At 37.1% G+C, this 23,964-nt stretch overlaps 1 protein-coding gene across 1 annotated transcript in view; it reads left to right on the forward strand.

Annotated features, from left to right (window-relative positions):
- Positions 1–23,964, forward strand: part of LOC121295790 (teneurin-1-like) — a 162,838-nt gene that overhangs the window by 23,373 nt on the left and 115,501 nt on the right. Inside the window, exon 2 of the mRNA XM_041220838.1 lies at positions 15,389–15,668. Within this exon, the coding sequence (XP_041076772.1) occupies positions 15,452–15,668 (217 nt within the window). The 5' untranslated portion in view covers positions 15,389–15,451. The remainder of the gene's footprint in view (positions 1–15,388; positions 15,669–23,964) is intronic.

Below are 23,964 nucleotides of genomic sequence, written 5' to 3' on the forward strand. Positions count from 1 at the left end.
ATCGTGAGTGGGTGAACATAAATACGTGAGCAAATGTAATAGACCGGTTTCTCGATCTGCAGATATGATCCGTAGTTAACTTGTTTATTTTACAAGCAGTTGAACTATTCTTCTGTTGCCTGTGTTTTTTGGCAGGTACTATGAAAGGAGATTCATCTTGTCTTTAGCATTGCCAGTCATTGAGTATTCAACAGCTTTCATTGACTGGCTGGAGATGGAGGCTGCTGACTGGTCAATTAGCAGCCAGAAATACAGTGGCAGGTGCCCTGCCAATGCACGTGTTTGCTATCTGCATGAGAACAATGAAAGCCCTCTTTATGGAGTCAAATAGATGACGTAGAGCTCAGTACTCTCTGCCCATGAAAGTATAGACTGTATCTTTAACCTGAGATCTGACAGGTACCATTATTTCTGGTAAATGGACTCAATTTGTTTTCTCCTGCAGGCTGTTCTGTATGTAGGTACGTCAAGCAAACCCAAGTGTTTTATTATTACTGTGCGCTGACGTAGTTTTTCATTAACCAATCTTTCGTTCTCTACTTTCCTCTTTTATGTTTTATTATTATATTCAAGGTAATCTGCATTGCTACTATTGCTAAATATCTCCATTAGTTAGTAATACTCGGCTGATGAAAAATAAATTACAAAACTTAACAATGTCAGGTGTCTTTGTCAGCATCTTTTTTGTTGCAATGCATATATACTTCGACCTGCCATTAACCAAAATTCAGTTTCTTTTAAATTAAACTAAAGAAGCTGCTTGGTTTTGGATACATCGCAGTTTAAGTCTTTTCTCTGATATAATGATTGACGGTTTGAAGCTATGGACAGAACCACAGGCGTTCAGAGGAACGTCATTATGTTCAATGAGTCTAGGACCTATCGAGTCTGCGGCTATGTCTCAATTTCGTGTGCCGTCAATGTTGTTAGCAGTTATGCTAATCAGGCTGTACAGCAGCTGGCCAACCAGAAAGCTGCTTGGAGCGTACATCAGAAATTCTGGGTTCCAATGCCTCTTTCTGAAAAGAGCATGTTATGATTACAGAAGATGCTCCGTGTTGTGTATTTTTCACGTATAGCTATATATTGTGACAGGGCAGAGGCCCTGCACACTGGGTAATGTGTGTTTTTGTGGCTGCTTTACACAGCCACAAGGTAAATTGTTTTATTGTTTCATTGAGACAGATCACCTGGCACTGATGTAATTAAGTACACCTGCCTGTAATTAGCAGTCAGGTATTTAACCAGGTCTGTAAGGTGTGGTCTGTGCCTGTGTTAAGGCTAAGGCCTGGGGAGAGACCTGTCTTCAACATTAAGAAAAGGTCTGGTTTTTATGTACCTGTAGAAGTATGTCTGTCTGTGACCGGTAAACAGCTTAGCAGTCTGGTGATAGTTAAAAACTTGCAAAGTTTAGTTAGAACTCCTGGAAGGACTTAGATTTTTATTTTTGTTTGATTTATTTTGTGTAAATAAATAAATAAATACACAGGCACCTCCCTGTTTTTGCAACCGATCTGTGGTCGAATACTCCATTTTTTTAATTTTGAAGTGATTGCATGACGACGTCCATCCATTTTGAAACTGATGTTGGATGTAAGCCCATTCATCATTTTAGTTTGCTAAGGACTGATCTATTTCCAAGTGAAATTCTTTGGCAAGACCGCACCGACTCGAGAGTCCTATGGATCTGAAAAGCAGCCAACTGACATTATCACTCAATTATAGTGCTGGGTCAGACAGTCCTCAATGCCATTATCCATAACTTGAACTGTGTTTATATTAGAAGCCCACTTGAGTTAGTGTTACCAGTTATACACAAGTTCTAATAACCATGCCTTTTACAATTTTCTGATAGTCGGTTTCTCTGCTGGTTTGTCCATACCAGTCAAACCTTCTGTGTCTTTCAAGCCACGATTTAGCATCAATCTTCATTTTACGTTAGGGAAATCAATGGGGAGAAAAAAGCATGACGTGGTCCCTTAAACAGTGGTAGTGTGTCTAAATAATTAGGTCTGTGAAGGAGAGACACCGATGCGTGCTGAGCTGGTCTGCATTTTAATCTCCTTTGGGGAAACTGCAACTGCTGTCAGAATGTGTGTCTTTCTGGTAACTTTGTAGTGTCAGTTTTAGCGCAGTCTGTTTTAATAAGGCATGTTTTTAGCGAGACAAGGGCATGGCTATAGGATTATGGCTAACACGTTTACAGCGCTTGTCATTGTCACAGTTACTTCCAGATGGAGATGGAGATGAAGTTTCAGACGCTCCAGAGAAGAACAGTTTTTTTTTTTTTTAAATCACATGTTATATAGGCAGACCTATTATTTTAGGTCGATCCTTAATCTCCTGTCACTCACTAACAAAGGCATCCGTTAGAGTAAGTGTTTTCCTCTTTTCCTTATTAACGTTTCCTGAATGTGCGTGTAACATTAAAATAGATGAAAGTTGGCTGCTGTCAACATGTTAAATATGTGCTAATTCCACTAACATTCCACTAAATTCCACTAAATTCTCAGCAAATAATACCACTGGCAGTAGGCATTACAATAGGGCTCTAATCTGAAGGCATTGTATGGGGAGCAGTTTTTGAAACAATTCAATAGATAAGAATGTGGGCTACAAAAAAAAAAAAAAAAAAAGTTATGTGATCTCTGAATCATTTGTTTCTGATAAAAAAATAAATAAAGCATACAATAAAATAAAGTAAATCTTTATCTGATGTGGCGCATGTGGTTTGACCGTGATGAAATCTTTATCCACCAGCCTATTTCTTGGAAAGTCGGTTCATAGCAAATTTGAGTTATAATTGTAGTTTATTAAGCAGACGGATAAGTCTGGAGATATCGCTATTATCCACTGCAGCAGTAAGAGCATGTTTTCACTTGCACTACTTGATTGGTTGTTAGAAGAAATCGTTAAGCGGAGATGATTCTCCAGTGAGTTGATGTATGTTTTCAAGGGAAAGAACATTTCTAATTAGATGAGGGTAGACTCAGGAGCCAGAGACCTTGATGAGAAGTGTGAACGATTGATCCTTCTCAGCAGAGGCAACAGGAGCTATCATCAGGGCTACCAGCTGCTGACCTCACATTTTGTTGATTTTTATAGGAGGCAGTGTGGTCCAGTGGTTAAAACAACAGGCTTGTAACCAGGAGGTTTCTGGTTCAAATCCCAGCTCAGCCACTGACTCACTGTGTGACCCTGAGCAAGTCACTTAACCTCCTTGTGCTGCATCTTTCGGGTGAGACGTTGTTGTAAGTGACTCTGCAGCTGATGCATAGTTCACACACCCTAGTCTCGTATCTTGTAAAGCGCTTTGTGATGGTGCTCCACTATGAAAGGGGCTATATAAAAATAAATATTATTATGGGTTTTTTGGGGGTTTTTTTTCTAATTCCAACGCAGTTTCTGGAAGATCCTGGCAATTATTTTTTCAATATTGATATCATTAAATATAGTGTGCAGTTGCAATGTATGCACCATGCTTATGTTATTAATTTACTGCAATCTGATGTGCTTTGCTACATGGTGATATGCTTTTACCATGGTATACTGCAGGGAATGTCACTTTTAAGAACATAAGAACATAAGAAAGTTTACAAACGAGAGGAGGCCATTCGTCCCATCTTGCTCGTTTGGTTGTTAGTAGCTTATTGATCCCAGAATCTCATCAAGCAGCTTCTTGAAGGATCCCAGGGTATCAGCTTCAACAACATTACTGGGGAGTTGATTCCAGACCCTCACAATTCTCTGTGTAAAAAAGTGCCTCCTATTTTCTGTTCTGAATTCCCCTTTGTCTAATCTCCATTTGTGACCCATGGTCCTTGTTTCTTTTTTCAGGCTGAAAAAGTCCCTTGGGTCGACACTGTCAATACCTTTTAGACAGGTCTTTTGGTATGCTAATAACAGCTGTATTCAAATTCGATCACTGTAATAATGAAAGGTAGTAGTCATGGCTATTGGGTTATGTTATGAAACTTTTGCACCACACAGAACATAACCCAATAAGTCTCAAGGTTCCTTTTGAAAACCATGTTTTTCCTGACCATTAAAAACTTAAAAGTAAAAAAAGAAAGGAACAGAAGTGATTTGTTCTCTAGACATTTACATTGTGTTTTACAATACTGGGCTTCTGCTGAGCTACACATGTTTCTGGGGGCAGATGTTTTTTTTTTTTTTTTTTAAATCTTCAATAAGTAAATCTGCAATTTATTTTTTTTGCACTCTCAAGATGTTTGCTTGAATCTGGCAGCAGTATTGCAAGTGTTGCCAAAACAGACACAAATGGTCAATGCTGTGAATCTGTTGATTGCTTCAGCTTGAGTCTGCAGAGATTATGCTTATTAACTGTCATGTTTTCTCTGCAGAGATACTAAAATCAAAGCAGCTTTTTATACAAAGCAGCTTTTCTTACAAAGTATCAAAAATAAAATATAGAATCCTAATGGTCGTGCCTGAGTTATGTGTGTTTTTAATTTTTTTTAGTTGTTGTCATTTACTAATTGCATGGCACAGGAATACTTCCCTAACTGGTTTTACTGCCATGTGTATCAGCACAATTATTCTGCCATGCTGACAATCGTCTAGGCTTGAATTCGTGTATCTAATGGCCATATCTTTATTATCATTTACTGAAACAAACTGTTTTGCTTCCAGCCATTTGTTTCCGTACTGAAGACAAGACTGCTTGACTGTGATGAGCATTGCATAAGAAAGATAAGACACTGAATTATGGTAATGATGTGATGGCCAGTAGGTGCTTTTACTTGTGTGTGTCTGAAATAGTTTTGATCTTCTTGACTACTGTAGCAGGGGTAAAGATTTATCTTGCAGTTCTTTGTCGGTGTAATAGAATTGCTTTTTAAAGCTGAGACCTCAGGAGATGATGAAAGTTAGACTAATAATAGCCTTGGCAAGCCCCTGATGTGTTATGGCACCATTAATAAAAGCATGAGCTTGCAAGTCAGAAGGAAAGACCCATTAATGTAATGCATCGGACACACCAGCTAAGGGTCATCTGATCGTACCTTCTTTGTATTTTAAATATCGTGATTCAATTATTTTTCACTGTGCACTCTGCTGCTTTCAGCCACACACTGGTGGATTATAGCTAGCTTTTTAAAATCTTTTCCTAGTTGTAATTTGAAAAGTTTCTGCTTCAGTGATTTACTTTTGCGTTATCTGCAATGCTGACTAAATAGTGTTATACGTTTGCTGGTATAAATCTTCATTCTTGTTTTGAAATATTCATTGGCACAGTACATCATCGGTAACGCATATCTCTCAGAAGAAAATAATGAGATTAGCACAATGAATTTTATTTAAATTGTATCTGTGGGATGGCTTTTTTTTTAAGTAGGCGTTATCCCATCAGAGTTCCCGTGCTCGTTAGAAATGAGGCAGGATGGTCTATTAAATTGACTTCAGTGACAGAGCTAAGTACCACAGCCGTTTCAATCATTAAACAATAATAGAATGCATCCTTAGTAGCTTAATATTTGAAAAGTGGCATTCTTTAGATGAATTGAATAGACCCCATTTTATATTTCTTGTATAGCTTGGAAAATGTGCATATTTTAATTTGAACTCTCAGGCCACGATTGATCAAATAATTCCATTGCATTACATTGTTAATATTAAGTAGCTCCTTGTGTAATGACAGCATTAAGGTAATTGCACATGTGTGTTTTTGTCGCTACGAGTTACTCTTCACAGCTTCACGATACTAAACCAGAAGTCCTAGCTACCCTTTGAAATAGTTTCTCATTTTTAGAAATGGTTCATGGTATTCAAAGAGAAAATATGTGCTTAGGGCAATCTTTCTGCTCTGCCACTTCAAAGCTAGGGAATATCACAAGAGTTAGTTTTTTTGATAATTTTCAAAGAGCCTTCTGTAGGGAGAAACAAACTGCTTATAGTCAGTTGCTTTCCCGTTAATGGATGAGCTTTAGGGCTAATGGAAAATGATAGACAAGATACATACTGTTATCGGTAATGTGTGTCTCTATGTTTCTATAATCAAAGTGGCCTGTGAGAGGCAGTGTGACTTTGTGGCAAGTGTGTTTTTTAATTTTCTAGTTTAATACAATAAATGTACATATAAATGTATTTATAAAATATATTGGAAACATCCTCACAAGTCTGCATTTTTGCTGTAGATCTTTTTGTTTTCCAAACTTTTTTTTTTTCACTTTGGCTCTAGTGTGAAAAAATGACTAGAGTAGTATTTTAACTGTAGTGCGGTAGAGAACATTTTACTGAAAAGCAGTAACTTACAACACAATGTGAAACTCATCCACCATCATTTCATAGATGCTTTTATTTTATTAGTTAAAGTAAAAAAAAAAGAAGCACCATGGTTTTATTACACGGCATGCCATTATTTTTGTGAACGGTAGAATCTACAAGTAGTACAATGAGGTTGTCAGGAGTTCAAAATGATAGAAATGATCTCCCAGCTGTCGAAGTTTTCACGGTTTTGCTGCTGTCTGTTTGATTCATGGAGAGCGTCTGTGAGACACTTCAGAAAAGATCTGATCAGATCTGATCAATTTTGATCTTGCAAACTTGGTGGTAGCAATTGTTTAAATTTGAAAAAAATAAAAGATCAATCCCACTGTTTGTGTCACAGCAGCCACACCGGACAAGAAACCGAACATGCAGCAGTGCAAGTCATCGTTCTTCAGTGTCTGATATTTTAGAAGTCCAAAAACACGCCTGAGGCAATACACAGACTGCTCAGATGTTAAAAGAACCCTGTTTCTTTTGAAGAGCGTGCTTTCGGGTTTGTATATCAAACGGAAAATCAAGCCACCAAATTGGCGGACCTTCACAAACACCATTGCAAAAAACCTCCATGTGAGAGCTTGTAGGAATTTAGTAAATGAAGGGGTATTACCCAAAAGTGTGGCTAGCCAGGGAGCCGGCAGTGTGGCTCAGTTTGTTAGAATTCATTTGGTAGGTATGAGAGCATTAAAAGGAAAGGTGCAGCTGGGGCACAAGATATGCTGGCTTGCTTTTTCCATGGAAACTTTTCTTGGAAAGGCCTTCGTGATAGATCATAAAATAATGTTATAAATCCTAACTGCCTGAATTTCCATTCACTATGCAGGTCTGACCCGAATGCATAATGAGTGTCATGCTTTGCATCCTTGAAACACTTTTAGAAAAAAATAAAAACACTTTCCTGGGACCTCCATTTGCAGTGTCCTTCATAACACTCTACCGTGAAATTCATCTATTAAAGGAGATTAAGACTGAGGCTTCTGTATTCATTGTCCGATGCAGTGCAAAACAGAGACAAATGCCTTAAATGTATGTATTTGAGATTTAAGAAGCTAGTCTGCCGGTCAGCACACCTTTCAGAATTATTTTGAAAGCAATGATAGATGTCTGAATACGCCCCAGGCTCACCAGCAGCATCCCTTTTCCCAGAGTGTTAAGCCAAACACTTCAATCAGTGGCAATCTGCTAGAAATATATATATATATATATATATATATATATATATATATATATATATATATATATATATATATCCATCAAGGCTGGCAGGGAACCAGCGGAACAAGCAATATTGGATGGTTCGAGCAAATATATTGAATGGAGGTTCCAGCTGTCTGTATATTGAATGGAGCCTTGTCACATATTCAAAATCACTGCGCTGCCTCAAAGAATGTAAAAGCACAGTAGCCGTCTTGCTTTTACAATTACTGATGTACAACTTTAATTATAAAACTGAGTGACCAATTAACTGCAAAAAATCACAAAGTAGTAAGTAGATGAAGAACAATTAAATGAACTGGAAGAATGAAACAAATGAACTGTGCAATAAGGCCCATCGTACGTTGAATATACAGACTGCATGTATATTGCGCCTACTGACCTGGAATATATAGATATATATATAATATATATAGTATATATAATATAACTACCCTAGTATATATATTATATATATATATATATATATATATATCGGGGATGGAAACTTTCATATCCCTTAGAGAGATACGCATGTTTACTTGATTAATAAGGTTTATCGGTTGGGAGGGATCCCTCCATGAATGCATAATTACATTAAACTGTCACTACAAAGCAACCGTTATTGTGCCTCACACACTGGTGTTCATAACTCGCCAATCATTGCATCGAGCCAATGGGCTAGACTCTCAAAGCTGTGTACTCCAAATCAAGCGCGTTTGTTTCTGAAATGTAAAAAAAAAAAAAAAAAATGTCCAATTCTGAAACACACACACACAAAACGAAACTACTTAAGTCTGTTTGCTGCTCATTTTAACCCTATTGCTTTCTGAATATTTTGAGTAAATAGCCAGATGCCCATACATCGCATTGTTCTTGGAATGTTGTGTCACATGGGAGTGTGTTTTCATACAATCACACATTTGGTAAATGTGTGCATCAGTTACAAGATTTCAAATCTGTATCACTGCACACAGTGTTGAATATTCTAATTCCTCTGTGGCGCAGGTCTGAAATGAAATCATTGTAATGAAAGCATACAATCTTTTCTATAAAGCCACAATAGACTTCATGTTCCAGAAAGCTGTTGTGGTTTCCATGGTGAGGGGCTACATTAGTTGTCCCCTTCTCCACATGGTAAGCACACAGTTCAATTCACAGCTGGCATTAATAAGGATCAACCACAGCCAAAGGCAACAGTAGGTGGAGACAAGCTAGTGGACTCTCCCTTGTGGCAGCCAGAGATGCAGAATCCGGCTTAACTGAAATTCTTTTGTGTTTGCACCAGTTTTGTAGAAATAATTACAACACCAGTAGCAAAACAACTTTCAACTCATTAAATTAAAATTATGACTTTTTTTTTTTGCTAGGTCGGTAACGCCACTGGTTTGACCTTAATAATATGATTAGGTCTGAAAGTCTGCTTGTTTCAAATTGTGCCTTTTCTTCCTTTGTAGTGAAGTCCTTGGTATGTCTTGCCTGCAATGTGCCTGGTTTTAAATTAACTTTTTAACTGACAGTTTAAGTATGCGTTACATTCAGTTGTGTTGCTTTTGATTGATAGCCTATATTTATACCAAAGTAAACTCTTTGCCTTCCTTTTGCCTTCCAATTATATATATATATAAGAAAAAAAAAGTTAAATGCTTCTAAAAATCCATCTGTAATTATGTACTAATAATACATAATAATGCAGTACATAATAATGCAGTGCCTTAGTGAGTTTTAATTAGGAACATCTGCAATTGAAATTCAAATCTATATGTGAATCATGTATTAGTGTAGCGTTGAGTGGAGTGCCATATAAACTGAGATAATATTGTGTATATAAGTCTAGTATTCATACCTTTAATCCAGAAGGAGACTTGTGTCAGATGATATAGTGTTCTCTGTTCCACTTGCTTGACAATCAAAGTGCTTTGAGTTAGCCCTTGTCTTCCTGCTCAGCTGGTAGTTTATATAGAAAGGTATCAGAAATGGGTTTGTTGATTGACTTGCCTGTTCAATATTAGGTGCTAAAAATACACAAAATCTAAAAAACTACAGGGAAATGCTGGAGAAAACTGCTGGAGGAAAGCCATACAGTAATATCACTGTCATTTCATCTTATAATCACATAGTAATAGCTGTAATAAAGTAGTAATAATAATAATAATAATAATAATAATAATAATAATAATAATAGAGAGCTATAAAATGTGTGAAGAACTGTATTCAGGTGCAGTCTGTGTGGAAAACAGTAAGTCTATGAGACTCTTACAATTACAATAAAAGTCCCTTTTTATTTGTAGGTGCTGAACAGCAAGCACAAGTCTCAATCTCAATCCACCTCCACCATTATGACAAAGTTAGAGAGGTACAAAATATGTCAGTGTTTAGGGATTCCCCCACGGACACTGGCACAGAAACAAAAGCATTTTAGTCTTCAAGTACAGAGGCTCCTAATCTGAGCTCTGTGAGTAAATCCAATGTTGTATCTAGAAATATAATTTTTTTGTTGTTTTTGGGTTTTTTTGTATTCGCTTTTTCTGTGCTGATGTTTTTAGATAGCCAGACATTTGGGGTTTGTTTTTCTTACCATACTGAAAAATGACTTGACCAGTTCTTTCTGGTATTGTCCCAAAGTAACTCTTTTAGCGTTTTGATACGTCAAGGCATCCTGACAACTACTCAAATCAAAGAACAGTCCAAATGTGAATCGCATTATATACTACACATCTATTGCAACAAAGCACATTAAACTGCACCATGCACAGGGGCAAGTGAACACAGAAGAGTCGCCGTCTACTGTGATCATTCAGGGCTTGTTTTATCAATGTGTATTGAGTATTAAATTAAAAAAAGCTCACTTCTATAATTCTTCAAATATCTAGTCTAGTGGGGGGGGGGGAGACTAGGAGGTAATCCTTAAACGCCAACACTGCAGTTCTAACCTACACTCCCAGACACAGTACCTTCAGAAATGCCTACGGGTGCTTTAATAATAAGATGCATGTTGTTTCAGTCTCCCATGTGCTATATACATATTTTAATATGTCTCGTTTCAGTCTTGAATTTAAGTTGGAAACAAGGATGTATTTCCATACATTAATAAAGTATAGTAGCCTAACCCCACTTTGCTTGCTTTAGAGCCAGCCTTGCTGTAGCCTTGCTGTCTGCAGTTGGTAATGATCTTTTAAGAGCTTAACTAGATGCACACATCTTATAGCAAGCATTCAATACAGTGTCCTCTAGAGGCTTTAACTCTGAGATAAAATTATGTTTACTTTGGTAATTTGGTCTTGAGGATCTCTTATTTATGTCATTTACAAAGAAGTTTCCAATAATTTGAAGATTCATTATTCATACCTGTCTTTGCTGCATCATTTGCAGGTATTTGAGTATCCATTATTTATCATTGGGAAGTGTCCAGTGCAGAGCAAGATTGGGGTTCACACATGATGTTATTAAACCCTGGAGACAGTCTGAAATTGTGCGGAACCCAGCGGCTGACATCATTTTCCAACTCTCCTGGTTTATAATTAATAATACAATAGCTGTCCAAACAAGACACAAACCTAAACAAGATCACACACCTGACTGAATCAGTGACCCACTATGCCCTTTTTTATTGCATATTTGTAGCCACATTTAAATAAACAAAAAGTCTGATGTAAAGGATGCAATTAGAAGCATACACCCTGTGGTTTACAATAACCCCAACTGAACGCTTGTAACAACAAAGATGTTACAAAAGCAAAGCAGAGGGAACAAAACAATCAAATGAGTAAAGTGCAGGCTGTAGTAAACTGCAAAACGGTTCCAGGTAAACACTATAGAAGAGGTAAAAGAAAAGCTGAAAAGACACGAAAGGGAGCTGAGATTCACTCGTGTGAGGATTGAGCATCTAGTGACAAAAGCATGCCTACAGTCCGTTGATGAAGTGGGCTCTCTTAGTACCTACGATGGGTCAGCAGAATGGAATACAGGACAGCCCCTGCATGAAGGGATGTTTGGAATGAATATTTAATTTCCCAAATTACCACTGAGCGGCAAGCTTTACAAAACCTGAGGCACTCATAATTAGACTAGGTGCTGGTGGCTTGTGAAAAGCCTTAGTGTAACAGAGGAAACAGGAACGTAGAAATAAACAGTGCATTGGAGAGGTCACAATGAGACATTGGGAAGGAATGTCCTGCAGCAATGGTCTTCAAAAGCAGTTATGAACTATTGACATTGATATGTGCTCTGATAAAGATTGAGGTTGTTTTTAACATGATAATGTAAGAATAAACCTTGTTTTAATTAATATACTTGTGGATCCGAATTTTAAAAAAGGGTGATGCCATCTTCTTCCTTTCTGTGATTTTGCTGCAGGAAAGAATCACATTTTTATATATATATATATATATATATATATATATATATATATATATATATATATATATATATATATATATATATAAAATCTTTGATTAAACAACAGAGCTTTGAAAATCCTGTCTAGGACAGATCAAAAAAGTATTAATAATTCATTGAGTAACTCTTCAGAATTTTTTTTGGGCTAGGAATTGTTTCGTCCCCTTAATTTTTGCAGTCCTTAATGGTTATCCCAATAGGTAATTCAGATTAAATGCGTTGGTGTGAATACGAACCACAGATTGATTGGTGTCTAACTTAAAGTCTAACTTTTGAAATGGATGCTTTTCAGGATTGCCCCTTCTAGAGGAATTGTATTTAGGCAAAATAAATTTAGCCAAGCCAGACATAAAGCCTTGAGGCACAACCTTGTTTTAACATTCCACCCAAAGGACAGTTCAAGACAATCGCATGCAAATTCAGTTTAATATATATATATCTATATATATATATATATATATATATATATATATATATTATATATATATTATATATATATTATAATATCGACGCTGCGCGAAAGTGGAGAGAGGTACCCCCCCCCCCCGGGGGCAATTGTTCGTGAGTTGTCCATGGTATCTTGTGAGTCCCTGCTTTAAATAATAATGACGTGTGCTTAGTGTGACAGTACCCTGACGTGCCAGCTGTGATCTTCGTCTAGAGGAATCATGTCTTTTTTGAGCTCTAATGAGGACTCTGTGTTTTTTTTTTTTTTTCTTTTTCTGTTTCTCAAAAGCAAGAGGCCAGATGATGTAAACCCTGCAGAGTCTGAAGAGCAGTGCGATGTAGGGATTAAGGAAACACGCTCTCTCTTACACGCTCTCTGTCTGAGTAATGAATTCAGTGTGAACTGGAAAGTCATTTAGGTCATTGGTGCTTATTTCGTTGCATTTAGTCCATATAAAATAACCCTAAACAATTGATATTGTAGTCAGACCACGCACTTACAGCTTTGGCCAAAAGTTTTGCATCACCCTGTAGAATAAACTAATTTTGCTTCATAAAATCAAATGAAACCTGCTGAATAATGTTACCTTAACATATTGAATTACATACAGCTTTGCAGTTTTCCATATATTTAACAAAAAACTGACAAATTGAAAAATGTGCCATTTCAAAATCAAACTTGAAGTACTGTACTACTGTTATGGCTTCCAATATACTTTTGCTATTATCATTTTTGTAGTTTCTTTGATTACATGATGTTAAATAAAATATCTAAATTATGTTTATATAAAGCCTAAAAAACACCCCCCATCTGGCTAACTAACATGCAGGCATACAAAGCACCAAATAATTACAGTGCACAGCTCGACATGCTTCCAATGAGTTACAGGTGCTTTATCGCCTGTATATGTGGGTGGCTGAATTATTTTTTATGGTCTACTGATGATGATTCACTGGTAAAAAAAATAAATAAAAAAATATAGAACTTCAAACTCCACTTTGATGCCAGGCTTGCTAACAATCCGAAGAGATCCCAGCTTGTCGCAGGCTGGCTAAACCATGGCTATCTGACATGCCAGGCCTTTTGTACATAACTACAGAGCCACACACATCTGTCAGCTCCTGTGCTTTTGATATGCAGATCCCCTATAGTAATAAAGCCCTCATGTTTATGCACAGTCGGAGATGCCTCACCTCTGCACCACAATAAACACCTTTAGACACCAGAGACTTGAGGCGTACCTGCCCAGCAATCTCCACTGTCATTATCCGCAGTTGTTAAAAAAAAATTTAAAAAAGGGATTTAAACTGCCAGTTATTCAAGCAAGACCTATTTAAACCGACAATTAATACTCTAATACCACAGCAAAGATGTCCTTCTAATGAGAATTTGGTTGTCATATTTGTCTTAAATATTATTAAATATCACAGGTGTCACAGAGTTAGTGCGTTTTTTTTTCATTCCTTCTTCTGAAGGATTTAATTAGACGGCAGAGAAAGAATAAATAACAAGGGCTGGCAGCGACGTTTCTGCAGTAACCACTTGCCGGTTGCTGTGTTTTTTTCGGTCAACTGTGTGACTAATAGCAGGTATTGTTGTTGTCAGCAGGTTGACAGAAAGGTCATAAGATGGAAACAAATGCATTAAGTCACTCATTCAAAGGTCAGTTGCCTTTATCTGCTAGAGCATCTATAAGTCTGTCAGAGTAACCCGATATCGATCAGGGAGGCTGACTTCACAGTGGCAAGGAAGGAAGACTGGATGTCTATAGAAGTCTGCAATAACTGGCTGGGAATGTTCCAGCTGCATCATACCTTTTTGAACTTTAATAAATGGGTCAGCAAAAAGGTAGCCTTTTGTGAGTAAGCATTGTTTAACCAAATAAAGAGTGTGCCGAGTAAACGGGAAACGTCTTGGTTAATTGCCACAATAGACACTGCAGATAGCAGACTGTTAAGTATGCATCTGGTAACAGCCATGAAGTCATTACCATGAATAATAACAATGGACTTCAGTCTTCATGGGAGCCGCACTGCTGTGAAGCATGTGATGGAAGGCTCTGGAGATTGCTCAGACTTATCCCCGGTAATACACAGTAAAGATTCTTCACAACTTCCCGAAGCTTGGCCCGGTGTGATATGTGTGAAATAGGCTGCGAAAGCAATGTCTAATATTTAAATAAATAAATATATAAATATATATAAATATATATATATATATATATATATATATATATATATATATATATATATATATATATATATATATATATAATTTAAAAAAAAAAATACTGTATCTTATTTGGTTCTTTTAAGCAGTAACTACAAGGTGCATAGTCATCTTCAAAGTGGATAAAAGTAGAGGATCTTATAATAACGAGAACCAGTTGTTTCTAAGCACACTAGATACATTCTGTAGTGGTTGCTGTCATATAGCAAGTGCCCTGGTCTTCCCATGCTTTTTTTTTTTTATTAATAAAAGAAAGTCAGTTACGTTCTGGTTCTGTCTGTCGGACTTTGCTGAGCCTGCTGTCGCTTTGTTGTCGCTATGCTGTCCATTAGTGGGGTTTATCCGAACAGTTCTGTGTCGTGTTTTTGCAATGAGAGACATTCAACCTGTTATACAGTGCTTATTAAAATATATGTATACATCCTTAAAAAAGCTCCTTTATGTGTAATTTGTAGAACTTGCATCTTAGTCATTTTGCTGGATCCCTGGTCACTCCAAAGGTTTTAAATACAAGAGGAATATATATATATATATATATATATTTTTTTTTTTTTAATGTGAGATGACAGTTTGTGGGGATTTTCATGCTTTTCTTTGCTAAGAAATGTTGTAGGTTGCATTCTTTGGAAGTAAGGCATTCACGTAATTATGCATCATTACATAATCCAGGATGGTTTTTATAGTCCCTGCATTTGCATGTCACTTGTAAGCCCTCAGTTTTAAAAGGTGTTGTATTATTTCCCCCGCCTCAGCACTGCTACAGCATTCTACCTCTGCTTGTTTAACTTCACATGCATAATGAAATACATTGGATTGTTTTGTGTGTTTTTGTAGGCCACTCTCTACTACATTATCTGGCTTTCATGATTTAATGTCTGTGGGTGTGCTTCACCAGAGATGGAGCAGATGGACTGTAAGCCCTACCAGCCACTGTCAAAGGCCAGGCACGAAATGGAGCTGGCCTACACAAGTTCCTCGGACGAGAGCGAAGATGGACGAAACATGAGGAAGTCGTACACCTCCAGAGAAACTCTGCCTGACTACGGCAAGGAGCTGAGGCTGAATTACAACAGCCACAGCAGGAAAAGGAAGGCAGTCGGTGAACCCACACAAGGTACCTTCTTTTGTAGCTGCTGAAGTTTGATTTGTTAGTAAATCAAGGAACTCGGGAGCTAAAATCAATATTAGGCAAGGGATCCTGTAAATACCTTGTTGGCTCGGGGGCAGTCAATCATGAGCTGCAAGAGAAGAAGCATCAGAGATTTGGGTCAGAGAGTGGAATTTCATTTTAGCAACTGGATTTAAGCAACCCAGTTCTGTGTTTTTGTAATGATTGTAATCTTATCCAGTTTTCTCCTTGCACACCACAGACCACCTTCCATCCTCACAAATCCCACTTGAATTCATATTCTCATCACAGAACAGCCAGTTATAGTCTGTAGGTTGCTGTGTTTGTAAATGTTGTTGCTTATAAGCTATTTATTCATGAGTCTCAGGTCTGTGACTCTTTGGTTTAACTTCTTGAACAGAGACTGTGAGATGAAAGCTCAGTGTTAACAAGTAGCAGCATATAAAAACAGGCTTTTCTTTTATCTAACAAAATACCATCTTTCAGAGTCCCTTATTTATAATTTTGCATCAATGATGAACATGTTTTTTTTTTTTTTCTCCCCTGAAAGACCTAAAATGCAGTTTGTGTACTGCTCATTAGGGCTGCTCCCAGTACTCAGAGAACACATACTGGGAAGTTCTGACTGTTAATCTCACGCATAGGCTTAAAGAGCCGTCCACATGAGAAGGGGCCTGTGACAGGACAGCGTCACTGGTAAGGCTGTTGTTTACCAGGAAGGGAGACTCAGACAAAGAAGAGCTGCAGTAAAGCACGAATGTTTCATTATAAATTAAATACAAGTACCAAAAATAGGTCCTCTGCACCCCCTACAGCTCACTGCTTTTTGTGAAAGTTTCATTTAATTTTGCAATGAAAGACTGAACTTTAGTAGTTTGAAAAGTTACAAAAAGCATCAGTCCTATAAACAGTTAAACAAGGCATTGGTGCTCTCTTGACCTCTTGACAGTCCCCCTTTAATGCCAGTGCAGTATATAGTTACAGCATTAATATTGTTAACTGTAGTTTGAAATGCAGCTTGCAGCATTTTATCTGAATTACTTTCATCCCCAATACAATTCATACATACTTCTTTTCCATTTTGTTTTAGGGCAGTGGATGCACAGTTATATTGCTTTCAGAATGCCTGGTGCAGATTGAGGGTAGAATTTATGTTAATTTATGTTATGTTATATTTCTTAAAAACGATAAAGAAAAAAAGTCAGTTTATGAACATCACCGCAAGTCAACTGGCCTGATTCAAGATAATATCCATACAGCTTACTCTGTTTTAAAATAACAGCTGTGATCAGATTCAAGAATATGAGATGTAGCCTTAGGTGTGAAGAACTTCACAATCACTGAAATGATCGTTTGTTCCCATTAGAATACTATACTGTCTGTATCATGAAAAATTAGTATTTTTGCAGAATGAATGAAAAGGTACAGTATGATAACTCAACATCTATTAATGAAAACCTCTTCAGGAGAAGAGCGTGGTGTCTAATATATGCAGCAATAGGACCCCCTCTTGTGTGGACAGTTTCAGAAGATGAATCACAAAGGCATGTGGTTTTTTGTTTGTTTTTTTTCTTAAATATTAGACCTATTCCTTTTTTTTTTGATGGTGACGCTGCAACGTTCATCTACAGGGACTGTGCAATTCTGCGTGCTTTTGAGATACTCCTGCACATTACAATCTAGTGCTCTCTTTTAACCAGTGGATATAGATTCACCTTCATATTAGTCTGAGGATAACAGAAATCAATTCATCAATTTTTTTTATTATTATTATTATTAATTACGAGGTGCTTCATTTTCCGTGTAATTGATTAATTGTAAGAAATTAAAACAATGACAGTTTACAGACTAACTTCAGTTTACTGGTTTTAGTTCACTGCAACACACGGATGAACATTTTTGATCAATACGGTGCTCCTTCAAGTAATCAATTATCTGTTTGTCTTTCATGTTAGCAGCTTTCTACCTTTTTTAATGTGGTGCTCAGGAAAGGTCAGGTACAAGGGGAACTTAAATGCATTGGAAACTTGAGTTTAGCACTAGAATAAAACTCTGACAGCATCTGAGTGACTTGGCTGTTCTGCTCATGGAATGCTATTGCAGTTTGTAAATATTTTTAAGATAGGTCTCATCCTTATGTATTTGTTTATGAATTTAGCTGGTGGCAGCCAAGCAATCGCCTCCATCTGACACGTATTGTGTGGACCCTGTAGAGCCAAAAGAGTGCTATGTAAAATATCAGAGCCAAAGACCAAAGGGAGTTTAGGAACTTATTTACATGACAGAGCTCTAAAATAAGGTATAAGTAAAACAAATAGTATTTAGCTACACTTCTTGGTAAAATGTAATAAATACTGTACATGGTCACTACTATTTAATCCCACTATATCTATTTGCCTTATAAATGAAAAATAGCAATAAAATGATTACTAAATAAAAATATAATACTAACTAATGCTTTAGTTATCACTTTGTAATATGTTCTCTCTATCCAAATCCAGTGCCTGCCAGTTCTAATGTGGTTATTTACCAGCGATACTGTTGGTATAAGACTCATCACTATAAAGCTATTCATTCATCACTGGTTTACCTTTTTAAATGGAGAATTAGCCTCAATTATCTTATGCAGCTTAAGAGTTCTTATTTTTTTGAGAACTTCAAGAGCACGCCACGATTAAACCTTGGAACCATGCCGAGGATGGTTTATGAAACAAATTAATTCAGACAGTGTAACCTGCAGAAACCTCTGAACTGAGTTGGAATACAAATATGTTTGGCTCCAATTCAACTATCATTACCTGGAGGTTAAACAAAGCTTTGCTAATCAAGCTCACCATTTCAATTTGTTTTATTTGAGAGCAGAATCAAAGATAGACCCCTGAGATGTCTTTTGACACAGCTGGTTTACTGGATTTGGTGTCTGAATATTTTATTTAAATGTGTCATTGGACATTGGAGCTGCTGTCTTTTACAGTACATATTGTAGGTGTTTTGGAGTAGGTGTTTAACTTTGTTAGAAATTAAAATTGAAATGCAGACGGTTGTGCAAAGTCAAAAATGAAACACTGTCAGGCATGTCGGCATCCAGTACGAAAGACTGCGAAAAATCCCTCTGTACCTCTGAATTTGGGGGTCCAGCTATTTTGGTAACAATCAATACAAGTTGGCAAGCCAGTGCAAATGTTTGCTCCCCACTGATTGCTGTCTTAAGCAGACAGTGAGGAATTGTAGGGGGCTCTGGTAATTAAGAGTTTCAGTGGGTCTGGTGGGTCAGCATCTGAAATTGTAGCCCAATGTGTTTCCTGTTCAGAGACAAGTCGTACTCTAGCTCTATCATGCTTGAATTGATTAAAACATTGATATTCATGTTTTAATTGCATGAGAGCTTGCAATCATCTGGTTATTCTTAATAACTTGAAGATAAAACACAAGAAAAAAAGGTGAACAAAGAACTAAATCAATCAGGCAGCTGCTGACAGATTGTAAGCTCTAGTGATTTCAGCACCACGGACAGGGCAAAGGGAAGCACTTTTCAGTCACAGTAGCGAATTCTCAATACATGTAATGCTTTATGCAACAATTCTAAACGTTTCTCTGGAATGAACATGTGTTGAGGCAGTTAAACTTAACAGGCATTACAGCAGTTTAGAGTTAAGGAGGTTGTGATGGATATTTGCTGTGATGAACAGTGTTTCCTATTAGCAAATGTAAATGCATCCGATTTTCATCCAGCTTTTGTGACCTGGTGTATTTGCACTCAATAAATGATGCAACTGTAACTTACACTATTTGGTGTGTTCAGCTGGAATTAACATCCCTGAACCCTTTGCAAATAAGACAGCTAAGTAAATCTATTTGTAAGTCAAAAACACACATGCGAGCAGGTGCAAAGAACCAGGAATGAGTGTGTGATTTACTCTCCGGTCTTGGTGAATAAACTATGATGTATATGAAGTCCCAAACACAAACACACTCAGCATTCATACAACAGAAGTACAGTATGGGGGTATATCAAATGAGGAAATGCATATCTGCTCAGGAACCACAATTTTGTTTTTTCTAATTTGTTTTTGAACAATTGAGCAATGACAGCTGGTAAATTACAATATCCTTTTTTTTTTTTTTATTTCTGAAAAAGCTGCATTTAAGTGAGGACATTTTAGAAAACAACCGCTAGGGATGTGCGGTTTTTATTTCTGTTTGTGTTTTGGGGTTTGTACTTTGGTGGCGCATGTACTGTACATGAACTCTAACATCCCCTCTCTGAAATCAGCCGCTGCCCCAGCTGTGAAAGCATGCTTCAGTGGCTTAGAATGTCCCCTGCGACTAGAGCTTGCACATTCCTGCAGATGGCTAGCTGTCCCCCATACAGTGGGTGGTAAAGCACATCCATTACGTTCTACATTACTGATGTCCCTTTCCCCACATCCTGCTGTGCTAAACCAAGATCTCTCACTTAGATTCTAGTAATGCAGACTAAACAAGGATTCCACCTTCTGAAAAAGATGCAATACTCCAGCGTACTGGGCCACCGTGCTGATAATTTGTGTAGGCTCCTATTGATCACCTAGACTGATATGTTCTCGGAAAACCTTTAAGTGAAAATCCCTCCCACGATACATGAGCGTGTTTCAAGGCTTTCATACGTTTAGGATTCATTGGAGTCCACCCCAGCTAGCTGAAAGGCTCACATGAGCAGCGGAAACCCTCATACATTTGAATGCATTGAAGTTTCAGCTGATCGGGGTTTGCATTGCCTGGCACCAGCTGTCAGTGAGATGATGAGAAGAGACAGAGGAGGGCAGTGTAAGGACTGAGCCTTGGAGGTTTCCTTGAGTGTTTGTCAGTTTGGAAAGAAACTATCTTGAAGTATTTTGCTCTGAACTAGTTTCCCCTGCGGCTTGTAAATGTTTAGGCCTACTGTTTATTTATTTTTGTTCACAAAGCAAGAATATCATGTTTAAAATGTTAACATCCTAGTAGTGTCGAGTGTGTACATGTAACTCCTGCCAAGTCTCTTTATTAGGCCCTGTCTAGCTGTATTTGGCATCACCCTGGTGTGGGGCATGTTTACCTTGGCCCCTTAATTACTCTGATAAGAGGAACATAACTATCCTATATATAAAGTATGCTAAAGGGTTACTCAAAATCAAAGGAATTGTTTTGAATTAGTAAACTCCACGTACTTGCAAAAGCAGTTTTATTGATTTTTATCCCTGCAGTTAATATAAACTTATAAGAATAAATTATGTATGTGGGGGGGGTGGGGGGGTAGGATAAGATTATGTCTTTTAATATCCGGTATTGCTTTGTATTATGGAGTAATTGTTTTCAAAGGTCTCAGTTTGGGCTTTTTGTATAGTGAGAGATACATACGATTACAGAATGGATGACATTATGCTTTGGCCCACATGACTGCAAGCAGGCTTAAATGAAAAGAAAATAATAATACAAAAGCATTAAACTGAGTAGGGTGTTATGTTTTTCAATAACTTGTAAATGGCTTTTTTCACAAAGCTTTTTTATGCTTTAGGGGGGAAAAAAAACACAGAATCCTAATCCCTATAGATCAAGCATGCTCTTACCAAAGTATTTTATACATATATGCCTTGTAATCCCGCCACCCCCCAACACCCCCCCAAGGCAAATGAACTGCGTAATAACTTTACATTCCACATTGCACTTCCTCGGCTGCCTTGTTTAGTGCCCTGAAGAATTGAAAGGAGCTTTATATGAAGTTTAAAAGCAATAAACCTTAAAAGCATGAAAACACCACCGATCTAACATAAATTGAACCATTTAGATCAGATTGTCGCTTAGATCTTAGAACAGATTGTATGCCTGTGAGGTTTTGTTTTCTTCATTTCTTTTTTTTTTCTATTCCAGCTGTTTTGCTCCGTACATGTTTGTAAACTCCTCAACTGAGTGACTGATAAAACCCTAGAATTAGAGGAAGGAAAAGAAATGAAGACAAACTGATATTTATCTGTACGAAGGCAGGAGGACCAATACATGCCAGATGAAGAGTGGGTGGCAATACAGAGAATAGCTCTTCACATCTTCTACTTGGTTAAACAAAGACAACTTTGACCACTTGGACTCCCCAGTGGCAAAGCCAAGATTGATATCTATAAGCAGAAGACTTCTTTCTTTCACAGACTACTAGGATTCATTACTTCTCCTTGGTTGTGCCAACTGTTAGGGAGAAGGCATTATTGCAGCTGTGGTTTTGGATGCAATCTGCAGAAGGGAAATATTTACAAATGAGATATAATAATAGAAGCATAGTCAAAGACAATTGAACTACCTGTTGACCCTGAAATATAGATATACATTAATATAATCAAATCTAATTTTAAAAGTTCGGTTACTACAGATATTCAGTGAATTGAAAATCCAATCTACAGCGTAAATAAATTGCTTTAACTGCTGGCAGCAGGTTTGTCTCCCACCTCCATATCAAATGATAAATTATTCATAACAGCTTAATCTTTGCTATTCTGAAAAATCTCAAATGTATTGATGCAGTCTTCTTCAACAATAGAACTGACCGTATACTGTAGGTTGTATGTATGCATCTTGTTTCTGGAAAAGCAAACTCTGGACACCCAAAGAAATGATCCATCATGAACCTCCTCTTAGCCTGTTGAGCGTTTGGATTCCTTAAGGCTCCAATATATCTCATACCTAAACAATGCACAATCATCAAATGGGATTGTGAATAAAGTGAATTACAAGTTGACAATCTGTATATATTAAAATCAAATCTTACTTGTAAAGTATCCAGCTGGTCTCTGTATTGAACAATTAATTGATGGGTAAAGAGTTCTATATCAAAACATGCATGCTCTGGGGGAATATAGACACCTGTTGAGGCAGCAGCTAATTATGTGGCTGCCCTTTGATCTCTGTGACATCATCTGGGTCTATGCCCTCAAGAAAGCCCATGAAGTGCATCAGATTATAGCTGTCATATCTGTACTGTCATCTACTGCTGCAGTGCCTATGCTGTATACAGGTGATGCATTACAAATCTTACCTTCATTTCCAGCAGCCCAGAGGACAATCCTTAGACACTGATGCAATGGAGATAATAAAATCCATGGTGGAATCGGTTGCTGCTAGAAGTCCTGGGTTCACTACAGAAGCCATGTGGGATGATTTTATCCATTATAGTCATTCAAAAGCAAGCGTTGCTTATGTAGTGCTCCTACATAAGCTGTGTGTTTGAAGGCTTCAGCTCATTTGCTTGGTGATGTCAACACTCGTCATTAATTAACTATGTGATATGGGCTTCAGTGCCCTCTGTGGTCATCTTTTTTTATTGTGTCATTGTGTTCTCCATGGCTTGTTCTGTGGCAGTACCAAGTTACAGCACTTGCAAATCACTGAACAGCATCCATCTACCCAGCTACAGTAAGCTTCATTTCATCCGTGCAATCTGAAGGCCGAAATGTTATAGCCAATTGTAAAATATTATCAAATAGAGTTGTCTTTCTATCAATTATTCTTCATCTTCAGAAAGTTTTAAAAGATCTCTATCTATCTATCTGTCTGTCTATCTATCTATCTATCTATCTATCTATCTATATCTATCTATCTATCTATCTATATCTTGTATATGTCACTTCTGAGCAGGTGACTGGTGCAATAATGTTACTTTCATGACGGCATGTGTTGCTGATATATATATATAGCATATATATATATATATATATATATATATATATATATATATATATATATATATATATATATATATATATATATATATAGCTATATATATATAGCATGTAGGAACAAGATCATTGTATTACACTCTTCAGTTTGCACTTACAGTATTCAATCGAATGCTTAGCTAAAAGATATAACATCATGCTGTACATTCATATTATTGATAGATCTGAAAGCTATCGTTTATGCATCTGTAATGCAATTGTTATATTTGTATGTACAATGAAAAGGATTTCTAATGTCATTTCAGGAGGATGTCAATTGTGTATGGTTCAAATTCCCTGTGGAATCAAGGTGTATACATGTTTCTCTGCTGCCCTGAGCGTGTGACACAGTGTTTAACAAGTGCTAGAAAGCCGCTGGCATATAGCATTAGTATGACTAGAAGCCAGAGAATGAAATCAATTTATATGACCTTTTGTAGAAACATTGTGTATGAGGGGGGCTGCTTAGGAAGCTTAAATAATATATTCAGTCATGTTTCTAAATGCAGAAAGGAAATGCCTTTTTTAACACTTGCCCTGTTCGTCTGAGTGTAAACAATTGA

The sequence above is a fragment of the Polyodon spathula genome, chromosome 20 (genome assembly GCF_017654505.1).
Source record: "Polyodon spathula isolate WHYD16114869_AA chromosome 20, ASM1765450v1, whole genome shotgun sequence".
NCBI classification, from domain to species: Eukaryota; Metazoa; Chordata; class Actinopteri; order Acipenseriformes; family Polyodontidae; genus Polyodon; species Polyodon spathula.